Source organism: Mirounga leonina, unplaced genomic scaffold, assembly GCF_011800145.1.
Source record: "Mirounga leonina isolate KUSES-001 unplaced genomic scaffold, KU_Mleo_1.0 Mir_177, whole genome shotgun sequence".
NCBI classification, from domain to species: Eukaryota; Metazoa; Chordata; class Mammalia; order Carnivora; family Phocidae; genus Mirounga; species Mirounga leonina.
In genome coordinates this window covers 8555155-8568412 of record NW_023270459.1, presented here as the reverse complement: position 1 = coordinate 8568412, position 13258 = coordinate 8555155, and the positions used below count along the sequence as shown (strand labels likewise).

The 13258-nt window shown below is 49.4% G+C and overlaps 1 protein-coding gene across 1 annotated transcript in view; it reads left to right on the top strand.

The window, feature by feature from the left end:
• ZNF536 (zinc finger protein 536) overlaps positions 1 to 13258 on the top strand; it is a 314215-nt gene that overhangs the window by 157996 nt on the left and 142961 nt on the right. The window contains exon 4 of the mRNA XM_035023538.1: positions 10711 to 12285. Coding sequence (XP_034879429.1) covers positions 10711 to 12285 — 1575 coding nt within the window. The remainder of the gene's footprint in view (positions 1 to 10710; positions 12286 to 13258) is intronic.

Genomic DNA, 13258 nt, shown 5'->3' with positions numbered 1-13258 from the left:
ACATGTAGTAGGGACACAATAAATTTATTTGAAAGCTTGAATGTCAGAACAAACTTGAGAATAAATTAGTGACCTTCCTGTAGTCTGTACTGTGCCAGGTGGCACGGAGGGGACGAGGGTGGTGAGGAACGTGGACCTTTCCCCAGGGAACCTGCGGTCCTTTTGGAAAGGCAACCTGCCCATGTGAACCCATTGGAAGCCACAGTATGGCAGCCGGTCTGCGGGTTCAGAAAGAAGACCCATTCCCCCTCGGGCTTGGTGAGGGGCTCCTGAGTTCCAGCCTCAGGGCCTTTGCAATGCTCTGCCAGACAGGTGCATTGGTTTGCTCCATCATTTTCCGAGTTTGGCACCGAAGCCCCCTTCTCAGTGAGGTCTTCCCAGTGATCAGGCTCAGGATGAGGCAGCTCAGATACCTGGCTTTCTCAGATCATGCCGATGTCTACTTTCTTCCCCAGATTGGGTTGTGCTGGTAGTCGGGGAAGGAGGGGTCACAGACACCAGGAAGTGGGAGGCAATCCACCGGGGCACCCGTTGTTGGGCTGTCTGCAAGAGTGTGAACACCTGGCCAGGTGTGTCCTGTGGTACTGTCCTCTTATTAGCTGTAGACACAGGCCCCCGGGCCAAGCTTACCGTGTGGCTGGTGGCTCACCACAGCTGAAGTCTGTCCTGCCAGGCAGTGTGGGTTAGGAAAGAAAAGGCAGTTCTTCCCAACCAGGAGCTCTGCTGACCCCGCGGGGCCCAACTCCCATCAGCTGGTCCATCAGTAATAGGAGACACTCCGCCGAATATTTCGGGTAAATTAGGACCAAACTTGGCGGGAGTCCTGCTGAACATGGGTGGAAGCCAATGGATACCGCTTTTTGAAGTTTTAAAGCTTGAGAGAGGTTATTTTTTCCCCAAATTTCCGCTTCCTCTGTTTCACAAACTTGTGAGATTTGTGACCAGTAGTCTTTGGAGACACTGAGAGAACAAGACAGGGCCAGGGACAAGAGGCATTCCGGAAACTTCCCAGAATAGGGGAGAAAATGAAAGAAGCCATGGAAACATCACACCACCAGCCCCCCTCAGAAACAGCATTTGCTGTGTTTAAAAGGAAGAATGGTAACCAGATAAAGATCAATTTCCTTTTTATCAAAGAACAAAGAAGTTGGAAAATGCTTATACTCGTGCATCTGAATAGAACAGAAAGTGTTACATGTTCTAAATCACCAAAATAAATATCCATTATGACAATGTTGAAGTGTAGATTACACGAGTAATTAAAAATCAAAATCAAGTTATTTGTTAACAAACGAGGGGACCCGGGGCTCCGGTTGTGGGGGCGTCCTGCACTGCCCCACCCCTTTCTCTCTGTGTTCTTGGATTCTGAAGCAACATGGCCAGTGGTCTATGAAACCGAATCCATGTTTTCCAAAATACCATCTTCTGAAGTCTTTCTATAATGGACCCATATGAGCACATTTAAAAATCCCGTGTGTAATAAATATATTTTAATTGGTCGGGAGATGAGGTGGTACATTCGCTGTGTTTTCCTGTCCTACTCCATCTTCATGAGCCGTCTTGATCATATAACATCTACTGATAAAAACCACTTTCCTTTTTTAACTCCAGTACACATTAACTCAATTACTGCCCTCCTCCTCCCAACACCTGTTTATTAGGGAGGTGCGGAGGAGATGCACCAGTCAGGTTGCTTTGAACACCTGGAGGCTGGGGAGAGCCTGCAGGAGCCAGACAGTTTCTGCTGCCCCCTGAGCCGCAGCCGATCCTTGCAGGATGGAAGGAGGCACGTGGAGGACCCCAGGGGTCCCTAGGGACCCTCACATCCCAGAGGCCACCCCACTCTGGCTCTTGCAGGGCAGATGCTGTTTCCTGCCCACCCAGGGGAGGCTGAACTGCTTTCCTGTTTCACACAGCATCTCGGGCTGATTAAGATCCAGTCACTGGATGTGTGTCATTGGTCATCTCGAGTACACGCGGGTGATTTGAATTGAGGGCCCGTCAGCGCAGGCTCAGAAAGGAGGTGGTATCAGGGTTCTCCAGAGAAACGGTATATATAATATATGATATATTCTAAGTATATGTAATATATATTATAGATAATCAAAGAGTTGATTATCTATATATATATATAAAGAGATTTATTATAAAGCATTGGCTCCGTCAGTTACGGAGGCTAAGACGTCTCAGGATCGGCATTCAGCAAGGCAAGCTGGCAGACCCAAGGGAGCCAGTGGGTGAGAGTCCCAGTCCAAGCCCAAGTCCAAAGGCAGGTGAAGGTGGATGTCCCAGCTAGAAGACAGGCCGAGAGAGTGAATTCTCCCTTACTCAGCCTTTTGTTCTGTTGGGGCCTTCAATGGACGGGTCGAGGCCCCCCACATACATACGCGTTGGGGAGGGCAATCTGCTTTACTCAGTCCACCCATTCAGATGCTCATCTCATTCAGAAACACCTTCCCAAACACACCCAGAATAACATTTGAACAAATGTCTGGGTACCACATGGCCCAGCTGACACATAAAATTAACCATCATGGGGATGCATCAGCAAGCATTTAGTCCTAACCAGCAATAGAAGGCAGGGATGTCCCCTACGCTGCCCCCGACCGAGGCCGGCCAGTCGTTCCATGATGGGCTCCCTGAAAATGCACTTCCTTCTTCCCCTCACTGCCGCCTCCGCCAGCCCCATCTCGGGGAGACCCTCCAGGGTCCAGTGTGTCTGTTGTGTGTACAGGAGGTGGGCTTGTGCTGATCAGTCAGTCTCTGAAAGGCTGGAGGGGGGTGTGTCCCCCACACAAGCTCCAGACAGGTGTGACACCCCACGTGTTGGCCGCGGGACCCCAGGCTGGGTCCCCTCTGGCGGCTCACCTGTGCATTGGGTTCCCCAGGAGGCTCCCTGTTGTCTCAGGAATTACCATTTTAGAGAAATGTAATAAGCAACCTCACTCATGAACACTTGGAGGCACGAAAGTTCAGAGACTAATTAAAAATAAATCTCATTAGTTTTTTTTCCCCTCTCAAATTATGCGAGTGGTTTATTAATCTGGTTTTGATGTGCTGCATGCACTGGTCCGGCCCTGAGTTGAGAACCTCTTTATGAAAATGCATTTGCACAGGGAAGCCAGAGGTGGTTTTCAAGGGCTCTCGGCTGTGGTCAGGGTGGGCTGGTGGGCACGCCCAGCTCTGCTCACCCCTGCCGGGTGGGTGCCTCAGAGAGGCAGTCACTGGATGGGGTGCCCTCCTTGGCTCTCGCTTGCATGCTTATCCCCGGGCAAGGCTTCTCTGTCCTGGTAGAACCACCTATATGTCCTGCACTACCCTCCAAGGGATGTGTGCCCAGCTGGGGGTGGGGGCCGCGAATTCTCTTGGCCTCTTGACCGAGGCTGTGTCTACACAGCACGGTAGCCACTGGCTGGCGGCAGAAAAATGCAGCCAGTAGGGACAAGGTAATAAGAACAATAATAGTAACGGTGGCCAGCACTGTGCTGAGCTCTGCACGTGAATTCCCTCCTTAACCCTCACAGCACCCTGGTGACCGGGGGCCACCCAGAGATGTGAAGGGACCCACCCCAAATCGCCCAGCATCAACTGCAGGGGGCACCCCAGATCTGTCTCCTAACTGCTGCGCTGTATTGCTTTTTTTTAAAAACTTTTCTGGGTGGATTTTTGGGCTTGTTTTAGGGAATTAATGCAACATTTCTTTGACAGTGTGTGTCCACACCATAACCAGCGGGAGGAAAGGAAGTGACTTGTACCCACAAGGTGTGTTGACGCAGGCTCCCGGCGATGTAAAAGGGAAGTACTGTACACCCTGGCTCCTCCTTTACCCCTAACTCAGAATGGCCTGTGGCCGGGCCTCCTTGACCCTGCGTGCCTCAGTTTCCCCATCAGCACAGAGAGGTTAGGGAGGCGGTGAGGCAGGGAAGGGGCCACTGTGTCACCTCCAGGTGGAAGGCCGCCTCAGGAGATGATAAATGACGCATGCCATTTTGGAAACTGCCTTTCATCTTCAAAGAGCTTCCCAAGCACCAACTGGTCTCTAGCTGTGGGTGGAAAGGAGAGTTCAGTGGGCCTAACCCAGGTGCCTAACGCCTGATGTCCACATCCCTTACCTTTGATGCTTCTCTGTTTCCTCTTCTGGGTAAGTTAACCAGGCCGTTTTAAACGCCTATGAAAGCACAATGAATAAATATTCAAAAAGAGATTGGTTAAAATGGGTGCTTCCTCCCCCTTTTTTTTCCCTAAAAGGAGAGCATGTGTTCTTGTCATTAGTGGGAGACAGCCACCTGAATAATGATGGGGGGAAAAAAAAGATCTGCTTGCCCCAAAGACGATTTTTTTTTTCTTTTTGTTTTGAATTAAATTCTATCATTTTTTAAATTTCTAAGATGAACTAAAAGCCCATTTTATTCCTCCACAGTCCCCCAACCTTGCTGTTCCTACCTTAATGACATCCCAAACTTTTGTTGAAAATAATTGATTGCATTTAAATTTCCTTAAAAGTTTAAGAGGTAATGTTACAGTATAAATTTCCTACCAAACACTAAGTAGGGAAATATCCATTAGTGAAATTGACTACAGTTTCTAGGTAGCTAACAATGTGCCGTATACAGTAGGGCATGGCTAATGAACACTGCAGTGGGTGATATTTCATTATACAAATTAATGCTCACATTTTAATGGGAAAGTCACATAATGAATCTCGGCTTCAGTGACAGCAATTAGAGACACAGATTGTCCCCTTCTGGACAAGGCACTGTTTAGCAATAAGCAGCTGTGTGAAAAGTCTTCAGGTTTACAACATATATATGCTTTGGGGGAATTAGTGTACAATTTATATTAATGTACTGAAGCTTCACTGCAAAGGCACCACCATATTTATCTCTCCTGGTATTAACTAAGTAAAGACATGTAGAAAGACTAAATAAATATCAAATAGAGGATGCAAATACGGGAAAATATTCAGTTACCCAACTTAAAAGTTAAAACACTTTTGGAGATTTAGCACACACGCACACACACACGTTAGAAGCATGAAGCACTCCTTAAAACCTCGCTGAAGGGATTTCCAAAGAGAATAGTGTGAATCCACCTGTTATTTTTGGAGAGGCGCTATTGGGTATTTGCTCCACTGAGAGGTACTAACGTAACTCCCCAGAACAGTGAGGGTTCCTTTGACTCATCGAGTGCAAAGTAGAGGCTCAGAATGATGAAAGACATGCTCATGTAAAAATAGGTACAATGAACTAATGAAACCACTTGGTCATATATTTCTAAAAATTTATGGTACAGAGACCGGGAGATGTTATCAATGTTATCCCAAAGTTGAATATACATCTTGTGCCATGTGTCAGTGGGTAGCTGCTTTAATGTAAGATGTTTCCAGTAATTCATTACTCTGTTGGAATGATGAACTGATGATTTTTTATTTCCGTATGCATTTTCTAGCAAAAATCTCTTTTCTAGAAATGTGCTGTTTGTGCCCATATCTTATTCCTTTAAAATATTGTGAGAGGTTTCCCCAGAGAAGGCCACCAGTGTCCTCACCTGCTTTCCCCAGCGGCTGAATAGCTCCGAACTGGGCATCCTTTTCCCAGATCCAGGTTTCAAACAGGTTGCCCCCTGCAGACCCGGGCTGCAGAATCGGGTGCTATGGCCCTTGCTGGGGTTGATGTTTGAAAGCAGGTGCCAATATTGAGAAACCAGGATATTGCACGTAGAAATCTGGATGTGGGGCTTTTCTTAGAAGATGTCAGAGGTCCTCACGTCCCCAGCTTCTTGGTGTCAGTGGTGACCGCCCTCTAGGACAGCCATCTACCCCTTCCCCTACTGTTTTGCACACCCCTATGATCTGCCTGGCTCTGAAGGCATCCGCGTGTCCGGCTCCAGCTACAGGCAGATGAAAAGACAGCAGATGCCGAACATCGTGGAGGACTCGTGACCCCCCTGCAAAGCTTGGGGCAGTCTCAGTGATCCTCCCGGTAGATTTGGGCCAATTTATGGCCTAAGTGGCCCATCATTCAACCAGACAGAGCTGCTGACAGGGTCTGGGTCTGCCTGTGCCATGGGGCTGTGTGGGGAATGCCGGGTGGCCCCCCGACCTGTTCCTTGGCAGAAGCCTGGGGCTTGGTTAGAGTTCGCCCAGCACGCTGGGGTTGAAGCATGGGGCCAGCCACGGAGACCCTGACTATGAAGCAGCTCTCGGCACGGGGAGATTCGGCAGCCGTCGGTCACCAAACACAGGAGAAGGGCTTGACCAGCCCTCAAAGCCTGCTAATGGGGCTGATGGGTTTCTCCCTGCCTAGTCTAGGCAGCTGTTGGGAGTTTGCCCCCAGCACTCTGAAATGCACCCTTGGGGGGAGGCGTGTCTAGGTAACCGCCACCGCCGGGATGTTTCCAGTGATGGCGAGATCCTCGGGCTGCCTGGGGTTGTCCAGGTGACTCCATGCTGGGGTTTGCCTGGCCAGGCACGCACCCATGTGGGTGCAGGCTGTAGTCTTAAGCGTCTCCTCTGCCCTCTCAGGGATGAAGCCTGGGATGGTGAGGGAAGCCTTCAAGGAGACTGAAAAAAAAAAAAAAAAGGAGACGGCAGTCGTGGTTATTGTTTCAGGGTTATAAAGAAAATAAAATCGAGGATTTTGTTTTTTTAAAACACAAATCCAAAGGGGTGGATTTATCCCCTAGAACTTCGCTCTGGAGCATTTCTCGGGGAATTGGGGTGATGGGAAGCCTCCCCCAAACAAAGCCTTTAGGAACGAGGCAGGAGGTGGAGCCATGGAGAGGGGCCTTCCGTTGACGTGAGCGGAAGGTAGAGAAAGGCCAGGGGAGGGCTTTCTAGAGCCTGTGTGTATCACGTGTAGCCAAAAGAACCCTTGAAAATTCACTAAATAGCCCTAATCCCGCAGGGCCTGGACCCTTGGAGACTCAGATGCTAAGATGAACTCTTGTTTCTCAGCTGTGGCGTGTTTTCCCTGGAGGGGTGGAGGCCAGGGCCTATTCTGAACTTTATTATTTTTTTTAAAGATTTATTTATTTATTTGAGAGAGGGAGAGCTCAAGCGTGGTGGGGAGGGGCAGAGGGGGAGGGAGAGAGAATCTCCAGGAGACCCCCCACTGAGCCCACGCTCTGATGCGGGGCTCTGTCTCACGACCCCTGAGATCATGACCTGAGCTGAAATCAAGAGTCAGACGTTTGACCAACTGAGCCACCCAGACGCCCCTATTCTGAACTTTGAGAGAGCAGTGGGTTGAAGGGAGAGTTTTTCTCTTTGTGTTGTGTGAGTTGATATGTATGTGTGTGTGTTGTGTGTGCATGTGTTATATGTGAAGGGTGCACACGTGGTCTATGACTGTGTGGTGTATGAGCGTGTGATGGGTGCGTGGCATGTGTATGTGTGTGGTGATGAATGCTGTGCATGTGATGGATTGTGATGTGTGTGTGAGTGTGGTGTGTGTGGTGTGTATGTGTGTGAACTCCACTTGCTTTAGTAACTGTATGATCTGTCTCCCCTGAAAGCAGTGAGAGCTGGGGGCCTTATCTCTTTGGTTCTTCACTCATTTGCCCTCTCTACTTGGGGGATAGAAGGTAATCATTCATTCAATCAAAACATTGTGTGTTGGGGCACCTGGGTGGTTCAGTCGGTTAAGCGGCTGCCTTCGGCTCAGGTCAGGATCCCAGGGTCCTGGGATCGAGCCCCGCATGGGGCTTCCTGCTCAGCGGGGAGCCTGCTTCTCCCTTCCCCTTTATTCCTCCCCCTGCTTGTGGTCTCTCTCTCAGATAAATAAATAAAATATTTTTTAAAAAACCATTGTGTGTGAACGGATCTGCACACTTCTGGGCGTGTGGGTGCCTACGTGTATGTACACATGTGTCTCTGAGCCCATTCAGGAGACTTGGTTTTGCTCTTGACGTGGGTTTTGGAGCTGACATGAGCCTTAGGGAGTACTAAGTACACCACCTTCCTGCACTATAGGTTGAGGAAGCAAAGTTCCCGAGATGGGAATCCTGTGCCCCAGGGAGTGCAAATTAGCATGGGGGCTCTGGTCCCTCATACAGATGCTCCAAACACTTCCTAGGGTCCAGAGCAGACCACCTTCCGTGCTAAGCCATCCCACAGTGTCCACCTGGGAAGCTCCCCCCAGTGCTTCTCCACCCAGCTCCGTAGGAGCCCACGTGGGGGCCTTTGAGAGACCCAAATCCCAGCCTTCACCCCAGGCCAGTGAACTCAGAATTTCGGGGAGGTGGAGGTAGGACTAGGCATCAGCATTTTTTAAAGCTCTCAAGCAGTTTCACCTTGGCCTTTTCAAAGTGTACTCTTTACCCCGCATTAGAATCACCAGGTACACTTACCCCAAACCTCGAGAGTCAGAACTGTGCATGAGGTTCTGGAGGGAAGGTCTTAAAATCCCCTGTTGACTCTGATGCACAATCAAGTTTGAGAACCACGGCTCCGGTGCACATTTCAAATGTGCATCCTTTGGAAATAGACATCCCTGTGCATCCCTGCAGCCCCCACTGAGTCAGACTGCCCCTCACCCCATTGAGGCCTGGAGGCAAAAGTCCACATTCTCCCTCTGTCGCTCCTGCTAATGAATGCCCGTGCATTCTCTGCAAATCCTTTCCCAGATGCACTTAATCATTTCCAGGTGCATTTCTGAAATGCAACCTGAGTCTCACCCAATACCTGCAGGCCTCACCTCTGCCAGTTCTCAGTGCGGGGCCCTCCCCGAGGTTCCCGCTAACCTGGGGAGCCAGGATTCCGAGTCCCTGGTTCGGATCTCCCGACACAAGCCCTGCTACTACCCCCTCAGCTCCAGGGCCTATTCCTGCTCCAACTGGCCACCAGACTTGCAGGTCAGCCCAGAATTGCCTGTCCACAGCACCTGTCCCACTGAGGGTTCCCTAGCCTCTGATGAGATACCCAAATAGCATCGCTGGAGTGAATCTGAGCCTAACACGGATTGAGTCTAAGAAGTGAGAGAATGGTGCCCGAGTCCATTTATGCCTTAAGCTCAACGGGGATAGAGTCTTACTGCTCGATCTATGTCATTGGTCTAGCCAGATACAGTTGGGACCTTTCCCTTTAGAGAAATATATTCCCAGCTGGGCCCCTTTCCCATCTCTGATGTGTCTGGGGAAGACCTGCCGCGGCCTGCAAGAGTGAATGAGGAGTACAGAGCCGCCATTTTGGAGAGGCAGGCATGGTTTTTCCAAGGTTCCAAGACAAAATCTGGAGATGACGTGGAGTCCCCTGCTCAGAACCTGGGCTGATGGGCTTCTTATTTACAGTACCCAGGAATCCTTCTCCCCTCCTCTCAAGCGTGTTACCCCTAAATGCCCTCTGCCTTGGAGATTGGGAGTCGGAGCCTCCACTGGGGCACAGCAAAATGTCTTCGGGATGCACCGCTCACCAATGATTTGCTGTTTCTTTTTACATCAGTCTGGTTTACACTAGCAATGGAGGAAGGGTTGGGGGGACACAGTTTCCTGAGAGGAGTAATTGTGGATATCGACAGGGTGCCACTGGGAATCAGCGAATGGGCTGCCACAGCCCTGGTTCTTCCAGGGAGCTTTTCGATCCCAAAGTCCAGAAAAGACCCTGGATTGCAAACAAATTCCTGGAATATATTTAAATCCACATCTTCTTATTCTCCTCCCCTTCCTCTATCCCACAACATGGGCAGGTCCAGGCTGTATGTTATGGTATCTTTTCCATGGTGGAAAGAACAATAGAAGTTGGGTGTTGAATTTAAATAAATATTTAATTCTTGAAAATGATCTTATATGTTTTAAAACACTCTTTAAAGCTATTTTTATTCTCTAGAAAGCGCTTATTATAGGTAAATTACACATTTTACTACCGGAGCATTAGGTTTGCCATTAGTACAAATTTAAGGCACTACAAAGACCAGTAGATAATGTTAATTTCAAATACAGAAACTAAATATATTTTGTACCTTTTTATTACTCATTTTCTTTTAAGTTTTACTGACTGCTTTTTATCTTAACTATATGTCTTTACATGCTGCAATCATAATGCACTGTAATGGTATTAATATTTTATAGAATCGGTATTTATAGTTCTTTATTTAGAAACAATGCAGTAGGTCTGCAGATATCTGAGCTCGTCTGGAATGGTGCCCTCCAAATAATGATAAATTACTTGTGCAGTATGCCATTTGCTAATTATATCCATGATTTACTGCAGAGCAAGACTTAAATCATTCATTTCAGTCTTGCGTAACAGTGCCATAAAATTTTTGGGTTTAAAAATGGTTTCCATGTGTATAATTTAAACAAATTTTAGAGCTATTGTATACACAAAATATTGCAACCACCCATTTGTTACATACTTTGTCTTTTTAAACTTCTACTTTTAATGATCACTGTGGTTGAAATTATTATGCTTAATTTTCATAATCATAGCTTTTAAATCTACAGCCGTTCTCACATGTTAGATAAAGAAAAAGATAGCTAATTGTGTGTAGATAGTATGTCATTCCTGAATAGTCCCAAATGGTACAAAATCATTAAAAAAGCTAAAGAGTACGAATTATTCTTCTATTAAAAAACAGTTGTTCTCTAACTAATTATTAGTTTGAGCTGCTTTGTTTCCAAGAACAAATGTTGATCCTTCTAGCCTTGTTCGGCACACCAAAATGAGATAAACACTTTTTTTTCTCTCTCTCTCCTTATGCTGAAATCCTGCAGGTGAGAAACCCTACAAATGTCCCCACTGTGATTATGCCGGCACCCAGTCAGCCTCCTTAAAATACCACTTAGAGCGGCACCACCGGGAGCGGCAGAACGGAGCCGGGCCACTGTCTGGGCAGCCCCCAAACCAAGACCACAGGGACGAGCTGTCCAACAAAGCTGCTCTGTTTATCAGGCCGGACATCCTGAGGGGGGCCTTTAAGGGTCTCCCCGGAATCGACTTCAGAGGCGGCCCTGCCTCCCAGCAGTGGACAGCAGGAGTGCTCTCGTCCACAGATCCATCGGGGCCGGCCGCCGGCATGACTTCCGAGGCCCCTTCAGACACCCTGAAAGGCACCGACCTTCCTTCCAAAAGCACCCACTTCTCGGACATCGGAAGAGCTTACCAGAGTATTGTGAGCAACGGTGTGAATTTCCAAGGGTCCTTGCAAGCATTCATGGACAGCTTTGTCCTAAGCTCCTTGAGGAAGGAGAAAGACCTGAAGGACAAAGCCCTGTCTGACCCTCCCTCCATGAAGGTGCACGGGCCGGACGGTGGTGAGGACAAAGCCGGCGGTAAGGCGGTCCCGAGGAAGTCGGAGAAGTCGCAGTACGAGCCCCTGGACTTGTCGGTGCGGCCGGATGCCGCCTCACTGCCGGGCTCGTCGGTGACTGTGCAAGACAGCATCGCGTGGCACGGCTGCTTGTTTTGTGCTTTCACGACCTCATCCATGGAGCTGATGGCTCTTCACCTGCAGGCCAACCACCTGGGCAAAGCGAAACGCAAAGACAGCGCCGTCGGGGTGACGGTCAATTGCAAAGACCAGGCCCGGGAGGCGGGTAAGGTGGCCCTCCTGCCCTCGGCCCAATCAAACAAAGAGATGGCGCTTTCCCACATGATCGGGCCTCTGGAGGCTGCTTCAGAGAAGACAGCCCCGGGGCCGGTCAAGGAGACTCTGGGGGAGCAGAAGAGCGGCACGTGGCCCGGCCTGGTGGACCCCGCGTTTTGTAACTTCCCGTCCGACTTCTACAAGCAGTTTGGCGTCTACCCGGGCATGGTGGGCTCGGGGGCCTCCAGCTCCGGCCCCACCCAGGAGCCCGACGGGAAGGCCCACGCGGAAGAGGACACCCCGATCCTGATCCCCGAGACCGCCGGCAAGAACACTACCGATGACCTCTCCGACATTGCCTCCTCGGAGGACATGGACTCCTCCAAGGGAGAGAACAACGACGAAGAGGATCTGGAGGCGGAGCCGGAGATGATGAGCAAGCCCCAGTGCGCCCTCGGCAAGGACGGCGGTGGCGGCGACAGCAGCGACAGCCTTGTGCCCGTGGGCGCCCCTCAGCCCGTCCAGGGACTAGTCTCGCCGGTGCCCCAGGCGCCCGAGAAGCAGTGGCACGGCCCGGGCCTGCTTCCAGCCCAGGACCCCTCGGCGGGCCTGCCCAAGCCGGAGCGGGGCCCCCCGGGCCTGGAGAAGCCGATGAACATGCTGTCGGTCCTCAGGGCCTACAGTTCTGATGGCTTAGCAGCCTTTAACGGACTTGCGAGTAGCACAGCAAATTCTGGATGTATCAAGAGGCCAGACTTGTGTGGTAAGTTTTAGAATCCTCTTCCTTTAGTTCATTTCCCAAAACATCAGTGCTGAATTGTGCATTTTAAAAAAATGAGGTAGACTCCTCCGTTAGCACGTTTCGAACGAACCATGAAAACACCCCAGCGATGCTGTAATATGCAGTGTAGACAATCACGAGAGTTGAGTTCCTTTGGAAGTTCTAGCACTCATGCTTTTGTGTTCGGGTTCTCACCCCAGTGACCCGAGAGGCCTGTACGGACGGCGCAGAGGGGGGTGGGTTCTCACAGTGCAAACCGCTCCTGTTTTTAATCTCTAACTCGAGGGCGAGAATATTTTTAAAAACAAAAACGAAAACAGAAAGACGTGGTAACTTGCAAACCCTTCAGTATTTTCAACTTCTGCGTAAGACGGCTAAAGACAGTTGCTTCCTGCTTTGCTAAGCCAAACCTGCTTCCTTAAACTTTTCTTTGTATTGACTTAGAGGGTACTAAAAATCATATCACACTAACCACACTATAGAATAAAGTGATCCTCTCTCCAACCAGGGAGATTGTTTCGGGGTGTTTGTGACTGACTCATCTTTAGACATTCCACATGGCAGTTACTGTGACTTTGGCCTCCTACTATCGCCTTCTGTCCCTCTGTATCTTCACCTGTCTGTCCGTTGTTCTGACAAGAAATGTGCATTGTGAAACCCCTGGTTAGCAGTGTTGTGATCCTGTGTGTCTTGGACTTATGCCTGCCTGATCTTGTTGGCAAATTGGTACTTCCTTACTTACCTCCTTCAGGAACATGGTTACCCCCAAAGTAATTCCAGATCTTAAAACGTAATCATAAATTTGAAGCCTAGAATTGGATCAAATGAACGTCGGGGTGGGCAGGGAGGATCAAAGACATTCTCTTGGCATCCAGATATTCGTATCCGATCGCCTTTCTCCAAATAGAAGCCCAGTGTATTATTGCCAGTCCCCGGATATCCTCGCCAGAGATAA